The 18683-nt window shown below is 45.7% G+C and overlaps 1 protein-coding gene across 2 annotated transcripts; it reads right to left on the bottom strand.

Moving 5' to 3' along the window:
• Positions 1–1886: 1886 nt before the first annotated feature.
• vps37c (VPS37C subunit of ESCRT-I) lies at positions 1887–13569 on the bottom strand. 2 transcript variants are annotated; one of them, XM_063475587.1, is made up of 5 exons: positions 13028–13569; positions 12319–12428; positions 10425–10596; positions 8520–8602; positions 1887–6186 (listed from the first exon to the last, which is right to left on the bottom strand). In XM_063475587.1, exons 2-5 carry the CDS (start codon positions 12409–12411, stop codon positions 5470–5472), a joined length of 1065 nt encoding a protein of 354 aa, XP_063331657.1. In that variant the 5' UTR covers positions 12412–12428; positions 13028–13569; the 3' UTR covers positions 1887–5469. The 2 variants fall into 2 exon arrangements, with proteins under 2 accessions (XP_063331657.1, XP_063331656.1); XM_063475586.1 differs by having other exon boundaries at positions 12818–13567.
• Between the last annotated feature and the right edge of the window lie 5114 nt (positions 13570–18683).

Raw genomic sequence — 18683 nt, 5'->3', positions numbered from 1 at the left:
GAGTACACGCTGATATGAAGAACTGTAATCTGCTGCACTGGAGAAACACAAGAGCTGTGCTGCTTACAGCGAGCTGCAGCTGCAGAACGTAAATATCAAGCACATTGTCAGAAATCTTTTCAGTATAAGACATGAAGGCAGTTACAATGTTCCAAAGTAAAAATTCATATAATATAAATAGTACAGGTAGGGACGGCGTGGCTGCAGCTCAGGAGGTCGAGCTACTCGTCTGCTAATGGGACGGTTGGTGGTTTGATCCCGACTGCTGCCGTCTGCATGCTAAAATGATTTCATCAGAGTGTGAATGTTAGATTCACATAGAGGAAAGTGAGACGTGGTGTATAACGTGCTATAATCACTGCGGCTTGTGTTGTATACATGTGACAAAAACATGTAGATTTCATCACACAGCCTAAACGTGAGCAGTGACTATCCCACAGCAGTGTCTGGAGGCCCTTATTAGTGTGTGTGCTGTCATGTTAGCAGCAGATTAGCGTTTCCTTAGACTTCAACATGTGCAAAAATCCGAGCATAAATTATGACACGACAAGATAAGATGACAAGTTTCCACAAACACTGTGAGGGGAACCATGTTTGTGCAGGAACTGTGACTAAGTGAACTCATACATCATCCTTTGGGTCTGCGACAAACAAAAATATCTTGTGTTGTTGATTCATTTCGGCGTGGACTTTGCACACTACTTTACTCCGTCACTCTCGTTTTCTCTCATTCTCCACCTCTGGTTTACGGCGCCGTAGATACGACAAAACCCCCACAACTTTCAACTCCTACTCCTCTCTGCACTGAATTTCCCAAATGTCTGAGCGTTTTCCCCTCACAGGAGCTGGCGTCATGAGCTTCACAAACCATCAACCGCAGCACATCCACGAGCTCGTATCAATCTCTTAGGCAAGAACGTGATGTTTGGGAATAGCGTTTGCAGCGTATCCAACAAAACTCACTAACCCTTCCATCTCAAAGGAATTGTAAATGAAAAAGTCTTTGAAAAACCGTAATATCTCAAATCAATATCATGGTATGTAAAACTGTAACAAGTGCAGCACGTGGACTACTGAAGTGAAAGATGTAACATTTATTGACATATTACTTCCTCAGACATGATCAGAAGAATGTTTTTTGCACATTGACGCTGATCTATGAATCATTCAAGCATGAAAATTGCACCATGCATCATTTTTAAATGTATCTTTAGAAACTTTGTCAAAAAACACACGTGTTCCCATTTCTGTACTCGAGTCTATGAGAAATGAAAGAAAACACTTTGACAGCCATAAAATAATTTTTACACCAACAAGGTGAATCCCAAAGTGCTAAAAAGGGAAACTTGTGAAGTACATCCTTAAAATATCTGAGGAGGCTCTGGCGTCCTTAAGACTGAGTCCAGCCGCTGTCTGTGAGTGGTGCATGCTGTGGAGTCTTACCACGATGGTTCCTCTCCTTCGTTCTCAGGTTTCTGCTGTAAGTAAGCACACTACCATTGGACGCCATCTTCCTGTGTTTGTGTTTCCATCCCGGATGCTCTCCAGTCCTCGGCCTCCTTCCTTCCACTTAGCGTGCAGCCTCATGGTGTGAAACCCTCCACTCATGGTAAGGAGCTTCCTTGTCTTGACATCAGTGGCTCCTCATTGATCCAGTTAAAAAAGGGTTTTCTTGGTATTAGAGAACTTTACACTCCTAACTTTGTGATGAGTGAATGTTTTGATAACATTTAAGATAAATTTTCATTCTCTACAGCATCACAACCTTTTGTTCGACTCGATGCACCTCACAGAAATCATTTTTACAGCAGTATGACTCCATGAATCCTAACGTAATAAAGACTCTGAGCATTTTACTTCAAATCAACTTGTTTAATTATTCACAACCAAAACAAGAAAGAAAACATTGTTTCTTTTTCCATCTACATCATCAGTAATATAGAATTCCTCCAGATCAGAACCATTAAATCAATCTGATATTTCCCTCCAGAATATTAATGCTAACTATATTAAGACATCTGCCTTGTGCTTTTTCTAAAACACTGTAAAACTATTATTATTGTTGTTGTCATTTTTCCTAACAACACTGAAGTCCTCAGGACAAATCCACCACCATCATGTCTTTATTGTATATGAAAGCTCGTCATGCTCGGGTTATTGCAGCATCTCTATGTGAAGTAGTCACCTACTCGTGTTCACGTAAAACCAACTGAAACCAGTGAGACATCTGCTGTGTGTGTGTGTGTGTGTGCAGTAAGACTTCACAGGTAACACCAGAGGGCGACGTTAGCACCAAGAGAGGTGCAGCATCGGGACGTCAGCTCTCATCCAATCAGACGGCGCCAGTCTGTCAGCTGGTGCCACTGTGTGGACGTCTGAGGTACTGAGAGCTGATTCAGGTGAGCCATCACATGCACTCTGTCAGCTACAGCCCACATTTACCTGTGAGGAGTAAGGCACCCTTTATAAAAGACAAATTCACCTAATGCTGAAATATTTGTTTATATGTTAGTTTCTATCAAGCATTTAATAAATTCAGAGTTGGCAGTAATCTTAAAACCAGGAAAAACAAACAGTGAACTGCCAATTACATCTACTACTGCCATGAAACGTTTAAAATACATCTCCAGTCACTGCCCTCGGGGTACATGGTTCCCTGCAGAGGAGCTAATGCTGGTCTCTTTGCTCTGTGACAGACATCAGCATGGTGAGCCAGCTGTTTATAAAGAGAACCTTACTGCCATGGGTTAGCGCTCTGTGGCTAGCAACAGACAGGGCAGGTCACAGTTACACTCAACAGCTGACTGTACCTGTGCCTCAAAGTGTTTTCTATGTGCAGACGGTATACGAGTGACAGTTTCCTCAGACTCCCTCCTTCTTGTTCAGAAGAGCGAACCTTCTGATGCTCGTCTCTGTGGTGGAGCATGTTCTCCTTCACCACAGCGAGCCACTTTACATTTCTGCTTTCTTTCTGACAGTCAGCCGTCCATCACAGGCTCTTTCAGACAGGCGGAGGAACAGAGGATGGTTATACTAACCTGGTTAAATAAAAAATAAATGACCTCTCCAAACACCATAGAAACCTCTGTGTGACTAAGTGTACAGTGACTGGTCCAGACTTAAGAGTGTTTGCTGACTGACTGAACACAGCACCTGCTACTGCCACTGTGAAAGCCTTTATGCTAGCAGTCTTAGCGACAGCTCTTAAACCAGGAAGAATGAACAGTGATCTTTGACCTTGGCAGGGAAGTCAGCTGATATCCAACTTCTTCTAAATCATGTGACATCTGAAGAAACGTGGCTCACACTGGCTGCTACGATAATGACTGAATGTATCCGCACAGTGCTCGCCCTAGCATTAGCCAGCTCTCAGCTGAAGCCTGCACAGCCTGTCTTGAGGTACCGACTGCAGCTATGATGCAGATTTACTGTGTTTTGATTAACAGCTGCATCTCTACTAAATAATCCAGCAGGTTCAACTTTGCTCTGAAAGGAAATCTTTGAGTCTCTGGCATGCACTGAAACAAAAAGGATTTCTGCATACTGCTCTCCGCTGCACAACCACACCGGGATTCCTCCCCCTCTTTAACATCATCATCATCATTCAGTCGCCTAAACTCTGAGCTCGCTTCACTAATGCAGCTTTCTGGAGTGTTAGTAGCGGTGCAGTATTTCTGAGTCCCAGATCACTTTAGATTCAGTTCAATCACTTCGAGGGATGTAAGGTACAGCTCGTCACCAAAGAAATGTGAGATTTATGCGTTTGTCTGTCACAATGTTGGCACTTCAGTTTAAAAATACACACATACTAAATTCCCTTCAACACCTCCACCTCACCTACGATGGTCTGCAGTGCCAAAGTGTTTGAAGCCAGCAGGCACACATACACAAAGCTTGACTTTGGAGAGCCTCCATGGACCAATCAGAGAGGTGCAGGGAGTACACAGCAACATGAGTGACACCAACTAATCCCTTTGTGTCAGCTTCTCCACGATAATACATGCTTATAAGGAAATTAAGAGTGTGACCGTTAGTCTCCTGTTAGTGACCGTTCTGACAAGCGTCCCTTCCTGTGTTTCCCTTTGAATTACTTATTGGAAAAAATACAAAACAAAGGATCATGAAGACCAGAAACCTGCCTACAGTGTCAGTTCTCCGGCTAGTGCTGCACAAACCAGCCCTGTGAGTCATCTCCAGCTAGGCTTCCACTCACAGAAACAGACATGTTTGTTGACTTTACAGAAAAGTAGGAAAGGACATCACAGTCGGGATCAGGAATCTGAAGAATTTTCCCAAGTCTGCCTGTTTCCTCTTCGAGTGTTTTAAGCAGGGCTGAAAGGAGAAGATGCTGACACAGCTGCAGCTGGGGACGTCGCAGCACCAATGCTTACAGTAGCTTCCACACCAAATGCTGTACATGTACTGTGACCTGAAAATACACTTGGTATTTTCTATGTAGTGCACTGTAGGTAACACACTGTGGGCTCTTGTTTTAAAGGGGCAGTGCACACTGAGCAGTGCTCTCGTCTGTCCTTACAAACACTGCACACACTGCTGCTGCTGTCGAGATAGTCACCGGCTGTTTTTACTCTGGTATCTAGAATGCTACTGGCATTGGTGTGCACTACTACAAACGTAGTACTGTGACATCTCTTGCTGCAGTTTGCTTCCTCTGTCAAACACTAATGAAAGGAAGAGGAATGAAAGCAGTGTCATCAGCAGAAGTTTCTTTGGTTAAAGGAAACAAAGTGGCCGCATTCACATTCGCCTGCAACTGGAAGAGCTGAATATCCGGGCAGCTACAGATAAGAATATGGGAACTTCAAACCCTGCACTTTAACTTTATGTAAGAATCTTACTGTGTACCGGCCTTCTCCTTTTTAATGGCATCGTTTAAGCCCAGAGGTCATCAAAGCAGAACATAAAGCTTCCATATCTCGTCGGTGCTCACAGAAAACAATGTGAACCACACAGATTATGGCAGGGGATGGGGACACTGTCACAGAGTGCGATTCTTGCCATGTATTTGTCATAAGGGGGAGTGCACTTGTGTCTATAAGGACTTTCTGATTGCCAAACAGCAACACACACACACACACACACACACACACACACACACACAAATGACACGGAAGAGGAGGGAGGAGACAACAATGTGCAGAAGGAAGAAAGTGAGTGAACCAGAGACAGTGTTTGAACGCTTAAACACAAACGCAACAACCTGAGACCAGAGTAGGGGGAGTTGGTGGGTCGACAAAGGAAGGGCAAAGAAATAAACAGAGACAGACTGATATTAGAGAAATAGTGCAACAAAGTAAAGCGAGAGACCTCTTGAGTCTGGGAGCATCGGAGAAAGGACAGGGAGAGGAGGATTAGGGCGAGTAGAGCAGGAGTGAGGGAAGAGAAAATGGTGAGACAGTAAAGGAGGAAAGATTTAAGAAGAAGAGAGACAGTGGAGCAGTAGTGCTTTCAGGAGTACGGCTGTGGAACTCCATATCCCGGTCTGTACATGGGTCTCCCTGTTGCTGACTGAGAATTGGAATAGGCAGGCCCGGATGGGTAGCTGTAGCCCCCGTAGCTGTAGGAGGCCGGGTAGGGCGCAGGGCCACTCTGAGTGTGGCTCGGGGTGTACTGGCCAAATGCTGAGCCCGGATGTGGCGAAGGAAAGGAGGGCTGGGCCGGGTAAGGGCAGCTGGCCGAAGCTGGAGGCCCAAAAGGGGGGCTAGGGCCAGAGTAGCTCCCTGCCGGAGGGAAAGATGAAGTGGGACCTGGGTAAGGAGGGAACTGTGACGGGGTATTGGCTGGAACAGAACCTGCTGCTGCCACTACAGCAGGAGGAGTAGGGCCCGACACGGGGTATGGACTGTAGGGGAGCCCAGAAGAGCCCCCTGCAGACGAGGACACGGGCTGAGAGGCGTTCTGAGGTTTGGAACTCGGCTGCTGTTGATTCGTCGTCGTTGCTATTGTTGTCTGTTGATCCCACGGTGACAGCGGGGTAGCAGAGTCCTCTTTCAGGCATGCTGACGACGTCATGGCGGTGGTATTGCCCTCGCTCCTCTGTCGCAGGATTTCTTGGAGTTTCTCTATCCGTACGCGTCTTTTGTGAGCGAGTGAGCGTAGGGAGAGGAATCGGTCGAGGAAGGAGTCCAGCGGAAGAGATCCCTCCAGAAACTCATCTGCTAGAGCCTGCGGGACGAGACAGGTAAGATGAATGAGCGGTGCTTACTGCTGAGCAGGTATCAAACTACCTCTAAGGTCAAATTACTTGTAGTAGCCACAGACTAATGATGTGGGCTGCGGGGTGGGACCCACTGCTTCACAAACTGCACATCTAAACTCCATTTAGTGAGAATGTGACGGCACCCTGAAAACAAGCCCAAAGCCTGCCACAGCCCAGATAAACAGCAGCCGCTGTTAAAGGAAGTGCAAAATCCTTCAAAGTAAAAGCATTTCTAGTTCGGATAGGTCTGCACTGCTGAGCTGCCCAACTAGATAACACAGTGTGCCCAGGGGTGCACTTAGTCCAGCTAGTCTTTAGTTGAATTTCCTGATGAATGAAGCAACTAATCCAAAACACAGCACGGAGACACGAGCTGTTCAAACAACACCGCAGGTCTCCGCTACGGTTGGGCGATTGGACGAATATATCGACTGTCGCCGATAGGCTGAGCCCATCAGCATTCGTTTTTATAAGGGCGATTTATGTATTTATTCACCCATGAGTAGATATGCTAATAATGATGGAGCTAATAGAAGCAGTCAACAGAAAAAAAAGAATAATAATAGCGCTGTTTTAAAAAGGCCTCTTTCATCTACGAGCAAATGCCCCTCCTCAGAGTGCGTGTTGGAGCTGCAGAAGCTGCTGATAGCCTAGCGTACTCAGCTGGATGGTGGACGCGTACATGCTCATGTAAGTTAGTCGTGTTTGAGTACTTTGCTCACACTATATGTCTGCACGAGTGACACAGCGCTTTGGTTCCATCCTTAGGTTTACCTTTTTCATCCCAAATTGGTGATTTCATATTTTTTTAGCGCTGTCAGGGTTAATGAGCCATCATCACGACAAACACGACTGCATGACAGAGTCAAAATCTCTGAAATGTCTCTGTCAACGCATTTTGGGCAGTTTATCCAAAGTTTGTTCATTCTGCGCTCCAGATTTTAATGGCATTAATCACGATGACCGCGTTAATGCAGCGTTAACGCTGACAGCCCTAATTGTCTTTGGAAATTAGTTCGTCCATGTTTGAACTTCTGTGTTGTAAACATGCAAATCAGTCCGTGCATAATTACATTGCTCCGCCCATCAAAAAGTCTGCGCATGCGTGAATATATCGCCCATCGTTGATTATTGGACTGACGATTGTCGGTTGGAAAATTTTTACATATCGCCCAACCCTAGTCTCCACCATGCTATCACAAACAGGTGGGTCACATATTTACAGGCATCAGTGAGTGTGGCTGAGTAAAGAGGAGGAGCCATGTCGCACGCAGTCATCAGGAGGTCACGTGGACCCTCACGCTCGCTGCCTGATGGTGACGTTTACGTCATTCACATCTGACTGGAGCATAGTGAGCTCGTGGGAAGTATAATCCCAGCTCACCCATCCATCGCTGCTTATCAGGGGGTGGGTACCAGAGGCAGCAGCTCAGATGCTCTTCCACGGGGACAACAAAGCGTTCCCAAGCCAGCAGTAGTCTGATCACTTCAGTGAAAGCTGACCACATCCTGACACCTGTGGCTGCAGCTCAGCTGGCAGAGCAGGTCACCTACTAACCAGATGGTTGGTGGTTTGATCCCAGTCTGCATGCCAAATATCCTTGGGCAAGATACCAACTCCACGTTGCTTTGTGATGCATCCATCGGAGTGTGAATGTGTCCATAAATTTATATGAACAGAAACTAACTTTATACTGGCGTAGATGTTCACAGGCTGAGACCTTCTGAACCAAAGACATCATCTGATGGTGATTTGTGTGATTCCAAAACCTGCATTTATGTGTCAGCATTAAGGGGCTCTTCACTCAGGAGCAAATTCACCGTACCATGTGCACTAACGCACAGCCCATCATGGCTACAAAATGTATCGTGTAACGATATCATACCAGGTTGTCTGTCTGCTCCATCTCAGAGACGGTGGAATCAAAAATCATTTTGATTGGTCAGACCACAGAACAGTTCAGTTAATCTGAAACAGCCTCAAAAATCCAAGTTAAAACTCATCAATGCTTCATCGAGTGGTACATGCATTAGTGGGTGAAGCAGGAAACGCTGCTCCTGAGCCCGCACACACAGGCATGTCTGCATGCATGCATGCAGAGACTCATAAGAAACAACACATCCCATCTTCAGGAAACTCTTTAATCTATTCGTGATCGTCGTCGTTTAGAACCGAACTTTAAACTGTTGCCTTTCACTCATATTACCTGAACATGCTGACCCCACGTTAAAAACATCGAAGCGTCTGCCTTTACGTTAAATGATGCACCTGCAACATGTTTGACAGTCGATCACTGACCTCTGACTCTTCTTCTGTTTTGCTGCCCTCTGTCTGTAGTCTTGAGAACAGCGCTTCTGGAGACACCTGACCTGCCATGCCATCTGAGGAGAGCAAGAGTTAGAAAGAGACTGAGTATGAGCCTGGGCGTGTCTGATGATGGAAACATTAAACGCTCAGACTGATGAGAGCTGTGGAGTCACATTATTATAATGGTGAGAGATTAAAAACACAGGCAAACTGAGAGGCATGCTGGGAAATTCCCACCTGTGTGTCCCACAAATAGACTTTACCTGGTGGGCTGCACAGGTACAAGTCCAGCTGTTAAGGACAGAGATTCTGCAGACTGTTTCCAAACAAACATTCAATAACGGTGCTGAAGTGCACACTTTCAGCTTTGAATCAAGAGGGTTTATACAAATTCTGAATGAACCATTTTACACACAGTGCCTCGCTCTCTCTGGCTCGGTGGCTGTACACAGACTCAATACTAAAGAGGCACCATGGACTGGACATGGTCCCCTCATGTATTGATCCATCTATCTGGCAGGAGGAGGAAGAACTACGACTCACTACAACACTGTTTATTAGGATTTGTATGTATTCGGCACATAAAGACTGCTTTGCCCTTGACTCAGCTCTCTGAAGCTGGCGCTCCCTGCTGTTTTTGACTGACTTTTTTAAACACAGACACAGATAACCATGTACTGTCACACAATGAGCCACTTTCAAATCACCAGTTAGCCTGCCAAGCAGGTTTTTCAACAGGTTCAAACTGGGAACCTTCCTTCACTGAGGTGACTGTTTATTACTGACTCACTCATGTAACTCCGTCTGACTACACTATCAGGTCCATACGGTTCATCCCACCCAGTCTTAGTTTAGCCCATGGTACATGGACTGTCGTTTATATGGTGTTTTTCACTCTCATCTAACACTTCAAGGACATTTGAACTTTGAGCTGCATCCATGAACACATTTTAACACCCTCACATGCAAACCTAGATGGATGCATGAAAGAGTACCTGGGGTATCTTCTCCAAAGGCACTTCAAACATACAGATGCAGAAGAGAAATGCATCAATAATAAAATCCTGAGTCACATAAAGCAAGGCTTTTAGGGGCCACGGTGAGGGATGGGTCCAGTACCCACACTGTGTGTACTACTACTACACCCAGGGCACTGTCACTGCCAGCCTCATACTAGGAGCACCTGTGGTATAAATGTGAAACTCTTAGGTGATTTTCAGAAAGGCTGACCTCTCATTTTGAGGTCAAGGTCACCGGGATTTAGAGTCATCTGAGACTCTTTAGTAGATGTCAAACTCATTTTACATCATCGCCTGACCCCGACCAGTGACACTCCCCTTTGTGTGTTTAACTACACATTAAATGATAAAGAAACGCTGCTGTAGTAAATGATGCACGACTCTGAAATTGTCAGAAATAAATGTGTAAAATGACACCAAATGTACCTATGTAAAAAAAAAAGAAGAAAGAAAGTCCTATAACAGACGGAAAAATAGGAACAGTTTGACAACAACACCCCATCAGATGAAAAACAAAGAAACACTTCTGAGTGACACTTCAGGTCACTTACTAACCAGAAGGTCGGTAGTTCGATCGCTGCCTCCTCCAGTCTGCACGCCAAGATACTCAACCAGGTTCAAGTTCATCCATCAGAGTGTGAATGTGTGTGAATGTTGTATTAAGAGCTCAGAGAGAGCAGAAAAGTGCTGTATGTGAATCAGTCCATTTCCCATTTTAGACATTTATAGTCAACTTCCAAAAAGACAAATCTACTTTAACTTTTTTTGACAATCAGTGTGGCTTTTATGTGTTCATCGGACGTGATGAAAACTTACTCAGTGACACAGTGAGTCAGGTGCAGTCAGTAGTGTGCACAGTGTTCATCCCTCCCCCTACCTTTCAGGGAGCAGTGCTGTCTATAGGTTTCTCTGACTGCCTCTAGTTGAGAATATCTCTCCACCAGCAGCTCCTTCTGTGACTCCAAGCGAGGCTTCATGTCCAGGTTTTGCTCAGCCAGGCTGCGATTTGATGCCAAAGCCATTTCTCTCTCCAGCTGGATGTTCTGGATCTGAAACAACAGCATGTAATGCAATGGGAATTATAACTTTAAGTGTCGGCATCAAACACATGTCTATGTAGATCCTTCAGTGTGTCTGCATCACCACATATACAAGTGCTGAAATGTGGCATTTAGCAAGACTCAGCAGTCTTCTCTAAAAGACCAAACGATGGACTGACTTGGTGGAAGGATGTCAGCAGATTCTCCTCGTGTAGAATATAGAGTCATATCAAAAGTACTACTGCAACCACAGTGACTAACACAGGAGCCTCGTGTGTGCTGGAATCGAGCCGGATGCTCCATCTTGTTCTTGGCTTGTAAAATAACTGCAGTAAATAAGTTTGTTAGGCTGACATAAGTCTGTGTCCTGTTCCTGTACTGTGTGGCAGAGTACGCATCACAGCCGAGCACACAGAGGTGTACAGCTGAGGGATATCTTTACAGTTTTAACACGAGCCTGTGTCTTTGTGTGTACAGCCCTGTGATGTGAAACACCTGAACAACATCCAGACCAGGATCCGGCCCTGGACTGGACTTTGGTGGGCTCAGTTGGATGGGACAGCTCTGCTGCCTGTCCGCTCTCTGCACAGCTTATCAGTTTTATCTGACTGCTGTTTTTCATGCGTGACTACATAATGTTTATTATTTTGTGACGCACATATACAGCTATGGGGACATTTTTTCCACGATTACGACCCCAAAAACATCACACGACTTTCACAACAGTCTTAATATGAGACGACTAGAACTCAAAGGAAACTGTGTCACAGCGTCATTATTTACTGACTCAATATTACACATTCGTCAGTGGAAAACTTCTGCTGGCCTCTGGGATTAGCAGCATGTTTGAAAGTGTCACTGGAGTCAGGCTGGCATAAAGTGTTGTCCAAAAAGCCTTCACCTCATTTCTTTCCATTTTGCTTCCACGCAGTCAGACGTGTCATTTCCAAAGTGAGCAACAGCTCTCAGGCTTTTCTTTGGACACTGGCTGTTTTCAGTACTTGTACCTGATCATGTTATTTTGTTTGTTAAGCCACCTAACCCTGACCTATAAATCACTCAAGCATAAAAATCAGCTAACTCAAGGGATGAACCAGTATTGTGTCTGCACATAACAGGCAGCTTAGCAAAGTTATAAATGTCATCTTCAGGCACTTTGTTGGTAGCAGCATGCCGCAGAGCACGTCATTTGTTCCCATTCCTCCCAGTTGAAGTTATGAAAACTTAACACAGCCTGACAACAACAACAAAAAAAAAAAACACCTGAAGTATTCTGGACTCAGGTTGACCCAGCTCAGAGATAAGGGGACATGAGTCAGTCATTTGAAATAGGAGGTGATGAAGAACAGGAAGTTCCTCGGTACAACTCAACTCTACAATTTTGCATGACTGCAAACAAAGCAAAGGTTACAGGGACAAAGGCAAATCCCTATTTGCTCACTTCTAGGACAATTATAATAACTCCTAACTTTATTATTTTGAAGAAGAAAAATATCACACAACTACTGAACGTTGTTTTTAAAACTAAAATCCTTCCCACTGACCGCCTCGTCACTTTTCACTGAGCTGATGTAACCTTGGCAGAAAGACCATAACTTTATAGACAGTTTGAGATTTAAATTAGAAACCAGTTGTAGGGTCACTGCCACATAATCAAATTCCTGACTTCTCATTAAGGGAATTTAATCGGCGTTTCGACAAAGGGGAAGAAGAATGAAGCACCAGTTTCACCTCATCGGACTCCAGAGCCATCGATTCCACCCTCTCCGGACTGTCCAGGAGCTCCTGTAACTCTGATTGGCTGAGGTCCTGAAGCTTCTCCATTTGATTTGCCAGGATGGCTGTCCAACATAAACAAATCAGGAAAGAGACATTAAAAACGCTCTTTAGAGACAGAAAGTTGACATTTACAATCTCCGAGCAGCCATGAGCCGCTGTGAGGCAGCCCGGAAAATCAAGAAAACACTAACCACGTCCCTCGCTGCTGTTCCCTAAAGAAAGTCACCACGATGTAGGCGATATATGAAAACTGCACTTAGTCATTTTCCCGCAATATGCCATTAGACAAATTATAATACAACAAATTAGCCAATGACGGCTAACAGCTAGCTAGCATAATAAAAGCGCAGTACAAACATATGGAGGCAAGTGACTGTAGGCCCCAAAACACAACAAGCTGTCTGGGCGCACAGTGAAGCAGGAACACGGGTGAAAATGAGCCGGTACTTACACGACGCTAGCAAACCAAATTCAGTGCGGCACAGAGTGGCGGTGACATCCAACAGCACCTATTTATTCCCACTGACAGGTGACGTGACACGTCCTCAGGATCTGTAATCTGCCCCGGCTCGATCCACACACACAAACACCAACCGCTTTGTTTCTGACGCCCTTTGGCCGCAAAGCTATCTACTGCTAATCGGCCGACGTCCAATCTCACCTGACGGCTCGGCGCTAAGCGATACGATGACAACAGTCGCTATGATCGCAATGTCAGGCACTCGGCTACCGTCAACTTCGAAGGAAGCTCAGCGATTTGGTGCTCAAAACCGGAGCTAAGAGTCACCCCCTCAATCCTGACGACGACTGTCAAACGCCGGTGTCTTCCGAAGATACCTACTTTAATAAACACTCGACTACAGTCGACAAAATGCTAGAATGGAGGAAGAATTTCGCTAAAAAATAGGAAAGTTTCACTCCACACTGACAGAAACCGCCGCCATTTTTGGAAGCCTACACGAATTGCGGGTGGTATTCGGACAAATCCCAAACATTCTGAATACAGCGCTTGTGAACTTTAATGACATCGAAGTTTGTATGTATAAATGCTTCCCGATAATTATCATTTCTGGGCACACTTGGGTGTAATTATTTTAACTGTGTCCGTTTTCCCTAGTGTGTCCCCCATAAGGCAGGGTAATGGTACAGTCCGGTGCTCAGCTGATATAAGGGAAACCCCTGTGTGACGGTAATGTTCCGTCCTCTGCTGTGATCTCCACTTTCCACAGTGGCAAAAAAACACCACTAAATCCATAAAAGCGAGCTCTCACGTATTTGACTCGTATTGCAGGCGAGTTTGTGAGCAGTAATAGCTATATTATTAATACTAATAATAACGTATTGTAGTACTTTTTCGAGACTTGTCTTCAAATGTTATGTTTTCCTAACTTGTCTGAAACATAGTTCCAACTGTTCTGATAATGCGGAGGCATTGCTGTGATTTATAAAATGTCTGCTTAATTTTTTACTTGTTCTCTAAATAGCGTCTAAAACGTGCGTCTTAAATCACCAGAGATTATTAGCTCATTTTAACCTTCGGAGCCACTGGGGCAGAATCCCAACTGGAATCATAGCTAGCTACCTGTGATAATGGGAAGCTGCATTCATGTTAACTGGACATTGCACTGTGATTGTTACCAGGCACAGTGTTGTGGGGAGCGTGGAGTAAGATTTTTTTTTAGGCATTGTGATTCCAGATAAGGCAGCAGTTTAATGTCAGGATCTAATCAAATGATTTCAGGAATCATCCGAAGGCCTTTACAAAAAACAAAAACACAAATGTGACCCAGTTTGTCCCAGCTTATGGAGGTGACACATGTTGCACCACCAAACTGACCATCTAACTAAATCTGATTCAAAGCCACGAGAAATGTTAAAGCTAGATTTTTTAAAGTTAAATTAATTTCTTTTGTTTTCCTTTTTGCATATTTCTTTTCTTACAGCAAACTTTTACAACATAAAACCAGCCGAAGAAAGTTTGGATTTTAATATCTTCATTTGCATTTCTGAAACTATTTGTTGAACACTGAAGTTGCCAAAGGAAAAAAAACAGACTGAACATACCTTCTTAAATAAAACCAAATAAAACCTAATTAGAATGAATAATTGAACTGAATGCCACTTTTGTCCTTCTTTGTTAGGCACAAGCAAAATTTCCCATCCCACCACATCCCAAACACATGCTCTGTTACTGGTTGACAGCTGATATTTTGCTGTGTGGTTAGTTTTACAGAAACCCTCCCTTCTACAGTTTGGTGAGTGAAACTGTAAGTTTCTATGTTACTTGGCAGTAATTAGCACGATTCTGTCTCCATACAGTTTAATGATATTCAACTTAAATTAATTATGTTGAACTGAGAAAGCACTCGGTGACAATGGGAAGGGAAAAGTTTGTTTTAACAGGAAGAATAACTTTGGACACATTAAATAAAATGTAAAGAGGAAAACTGCAAAACCATCCCCTGAAATAACAGCAGTGACACACTGCACACGTTATTTCCTCTGGAATCAGAGATAAGCTTGTTAAAAATGTCAGTGTTATTAATGTTACAACACTTACTATGTTGAAGTATTGCACATTCTTGATTTTGCAGGGATATAATAACCTGAGCTCATTCACTGTGGATGATGAGAGTTTTTGTAACCATGGTTATTCATTGTCACGCACACCCGTGTACACCACTTGGGAGGAGAAAAGGAAAATGAATGTCCTGCAGCCTGACATCACTCTGAGCAGCTGCATGATTTCAGGTTTACACCATCACAGATGTGTTCGCCTGTTCCTCTGATCTTCTGTCTAACTTCATGCCTGCTCTGTCTGCAGCGGCAGCTCCGTCTCACCTCACTTGTCTTTCTCGTTTACTTTTTTAAATGCTTCTTATAACCACTGTTGAAGTCTTTTAGCTACCTAATCACCACCAAATCAACCAGCTGTGCAGCACAGCTGCTGGAGTCCTGTACAGTGTTGAACCCAGTTTGTCACCACTCACAGTTTACAACAGTAAACTCACATATAACATAAAGCTCACAGTCATACTCGGCTGTTAGTGATTTCTATGATTAGGGTAGTTTGGTGAGACAGAGATGGAAGTGTTTCAAATGTGACTTTGCCCGTGATAACCAGAGATAAATGGATTCTGTCCTTTGATAAAGATCTGGGGCTATTCAAAAAGTTTCCCGTGGCTAAAGACATGCTGATTCCAAGGATAACCTCGACTCACTGGTAACACTGGAGTGTAAAAACTTAATCATGTCTGTAAAACCAGTTTTGCAACGTTCTACCACAAAACTGTACAGGTTACTCTACACACAGCTGGCAGATGTAAAGGAAAAGACCATCAGTGCTTGTGCAGCCTAACTGCTAACTTCAGAAGATCAAGCCACTTCCAACATAATGGATTAAAGTAAAAATACATCCATCTTTTAACAGCCTATCCAATATGTGGTTATGAAAGTGCAGACACGGTTTCACATAAAGCTGTAAAAGTAAAATATAAATTAGTAACAATACAATAAATGTTTACTCTCCAACTTGGCTACAGGAATACATGCAGGAAAATCCTAGTTCAATGTAAAGTGTAAATATGAAGGATTTTTCTGTATTATTTTATGTGTACTTTCCTGCAGAGAAAGCTACTGTGACATCATCTATTAGTCCTGTTTTAAGGGAAGGATATGACGAAGAGGGCGGGTCTGACTGTGAAACTGTTTGCCCATTTCCTGATGACTTGTCAATCATAAATCCTCAGGTTGCGGTCATGGCCTGTTAAGGGCTCTGTTGGCTCTTAGGTGATGGTTTCCTCGTGGCTGCGTGCAGCGGGGCTAGGGGAGGGTCTGTGCTGACGGACGTGGGTTACTGACCTGGTAGCCTGGCTGCCCCTTGGTGGGTCCGGGGCAGGTGGGGGGTTCTGTGGGTGCTCCGTCTCCGGGCTGGGGCCCTGGCTGGGCCTTGGGGGCTTGGGTCCTGGTTGGTGTGTCGCCGGGGTTGTGGGCAGGTGGGTGTATGGGGGCTCAGCCCTGGCGCAGGGTGCCGCCAGTGCATCGAGCCACCTGGGGGGCTCGTCAACTGGTGGGGGAGGCTGTTACATCTTGCAGGAGGTCTCCTCTCTCCAGGAACTCACTCTGCAGGAGGGGGAGATATAGGAGAGGTGGAGGAAGATCTCAGCCTGGGTGTCTATTGTCTTGTGTAGTCTGGAAGATGAGTGGATGACGGGGTGGGTGCAGTTTTGTCTGTGGTGGGGTCGGGTGGGCTGTCCCGGGCTCTGTGGTGCCGGGCGGCACTGCTGAACTGGGCCCCGGTCTGGATGGGCCTGGGCGCCATTGCCCTGGCGGGTTGCAGAGTATGGGGGTGCCTACTGGGGTCAGCGGGGGAGCTGGTCCCAGGGAGGGGCCACTTGCCCCTCCCTTCCTTCACTCCCCATCTCCAGCTGCCTCCCTCTTCCCGCTCCACCACAATCACCCACACATGCAGGGCCTTGGGGTAAAGGTGTGTCACCAGGGTGCAGGTGAGGGCCCCTCCAACCCCCCACCCCCACCCCCCACCTCTGTCCCCTTCTGGCTGCCTCTGCCTCAATTTTATCCCACAACTTAGACATTCACATTACTCACACTCTCATAACACATACATATAGGACCTTGGGGATGGGCACGCTATATGGCATCCAGAAGACCATCAGGGTGTACAACCTCACCCCTGGCGTCGTTGCCCACCTCTCAATTTTAAATACACGTAGACATTGAGGGCTATCAGGAGGGGCTATGCGCTTACCTGCTGCTCTCTGGCAGGTAGCTCCATGCCCTCCTGGGTTTTAAATGCACCTTAGAGCACACATGCATCAACACTACATATGAGCGGGTGGAGGGAGGTTTGGAGTCTTCACACACCCCCATTCTCTGCGGCCTGTTGGAGCGGGGGGGCTAGGAGGAGGAGTTGGCCGTCCGATCGGGGTCTGGAATGTGGGGCCTCCCTGCTGCTGCGGAGTCGGGGCAGTCTGCTTCTCTCCACCGCAGGGAAAAGGGTAACACCACCTGGGTCTGGGTGCAGTTTCCCCCTCCAGGGGCAAGGGTACCTAGACCTGGGGTATAGAGTACTCTTGGGGAGTGTGATTGTGTGTACAGTGTCTCTTTATGTCTGTCTCCACGTTGGGTGAGTGCTGAGTAATTGCATATGAGAGCATGAGGGTGGGAATGGATGTTTGTATCTGTGTGTGCCTGTATGTCTGTGTCTATATGTCAGGTTGGGTATCAGATGCCACCTCTCTGGGGACATCTCAGGCCCTCCAAGGTATGGAGGCCTATCTCCCCCCACCACTTCCCCTGCCAGTGGCAGACGCCCTCAGACATCGGTGCGTTGGTGGTTCTTTGTGTCCGGGGATGGGCGTCCAGGTACGCATCGGCTCACTCCTGGTGGCTGCTTATCGGGGCCTGGAGCCTGGGGCTCGCTCGGGCCACTTCGGGGGTGGGGTGCCCTCGGCCTCTCGGCCCGGGGCTCGGTCACTCTGGCACAGCTGGCTGCCCGCGGAGCTCACGGGCACGTCACTGCAACCCCCCCTGGCTTCTGCTCCGCGACTGCTGAGTGACCCCTCATCTGGGGCTTCCCTCAGCTCTTTCTGGGATAGTGGCGCGGCTGCCCCTCTGTTGGTTTTCCTTGGTCTCTTGTGCTCTGAGGGCCTCTGGATGTCTGGAGCCTGGATCTCCTCCATACCTGCTTCATGCCCTGGAGGACGGGGCTATGGCCCCCACACCCTCTAGCAGATCATTACATGAAGGAACCTTTTAAAAACAAGCGTGTCCATGCTCACAGGTGTACACACGGGTGCTCACACACACAAATGGACCAATACGGCAAGGCAGGGATGGTCCACTTGGTAAAGTAACTCTGTTGGGCTTCTCTCTTTGCCTTCAGACAATAATTCTGATGGCAAAAGAACCAAACGGGACAGACGGCCAAAAAAAAAAAAAAAAAATCATAAATCCTCAGTCTAGATTAGATTAGATGAAACTTTATTAATTCAGTTTGTGTAATATAATGTAATATAATCTTCCATTGTGAAACATAGTATCAGTACAGAATGCAGGTTTAGGCGCTTTGCATTTTGCACCCCGAAGCTATTGCAATGTTTTTGTTTTATACGTTTTTTTGTTTGTTTCCTTTGGTGTTTGGTATAGAAGTCATATCCTTTAATCCTTAAACACAGCTCTATCTAACCATCTCTGTTTTATTTATTTATTTTACTTTATTATTCACATTATTATCTGTGCCCTGTGACTGTCCAGGCAAAGAAGAAGGCCAAACCACCTCGGACCACAACCCCCAG

Source organism: Pelmatolapia mariae, linkage group LG6, assembly GCF_036321145.2.
Source record: "Pelmatolapia mariae isolate MD_Pm_ZW linkage group LG6, Pm_UMD_F_2, whole genome shotgun sequence".
In the NCBI taxonomy this organism is placed as follows: Eukaryota; Metazoa; Chordata; class Actinopteri; order Cichliformes; family Cichlidae; genus Pelmatolapia; species Pelmatolapia mariae.
This window is presented reverse-complemented; position numbering and strand designations above follow the sequence as displayed.

Excerpts from the sequence above, each read along its gene's own strand:
- vps37c (XM_063475587.1), bottom strand. The coding sequence starts at position 12,411 with ATGGAGAAGCTTCAGGACCTCAGCCAATCAGAGTTACAGGAGCTCCTG. Across the intron at positions 10,597-12,318 it reads TGGCTCTGGAGTCCGATGAG|ATCCAGAACATCCAGCTGGA; the intron begins GTGAAACTGGTG and ends CTGTTGTTTCAG. Across the intron at positions 6,187-8,519 it reads AAACAGAAGAAGAGTCAGAG|GCTCTAGCAGATGAGTTTCT; the intron begins GTCAGTGATCGA and ends CTCGTCCCGCAG.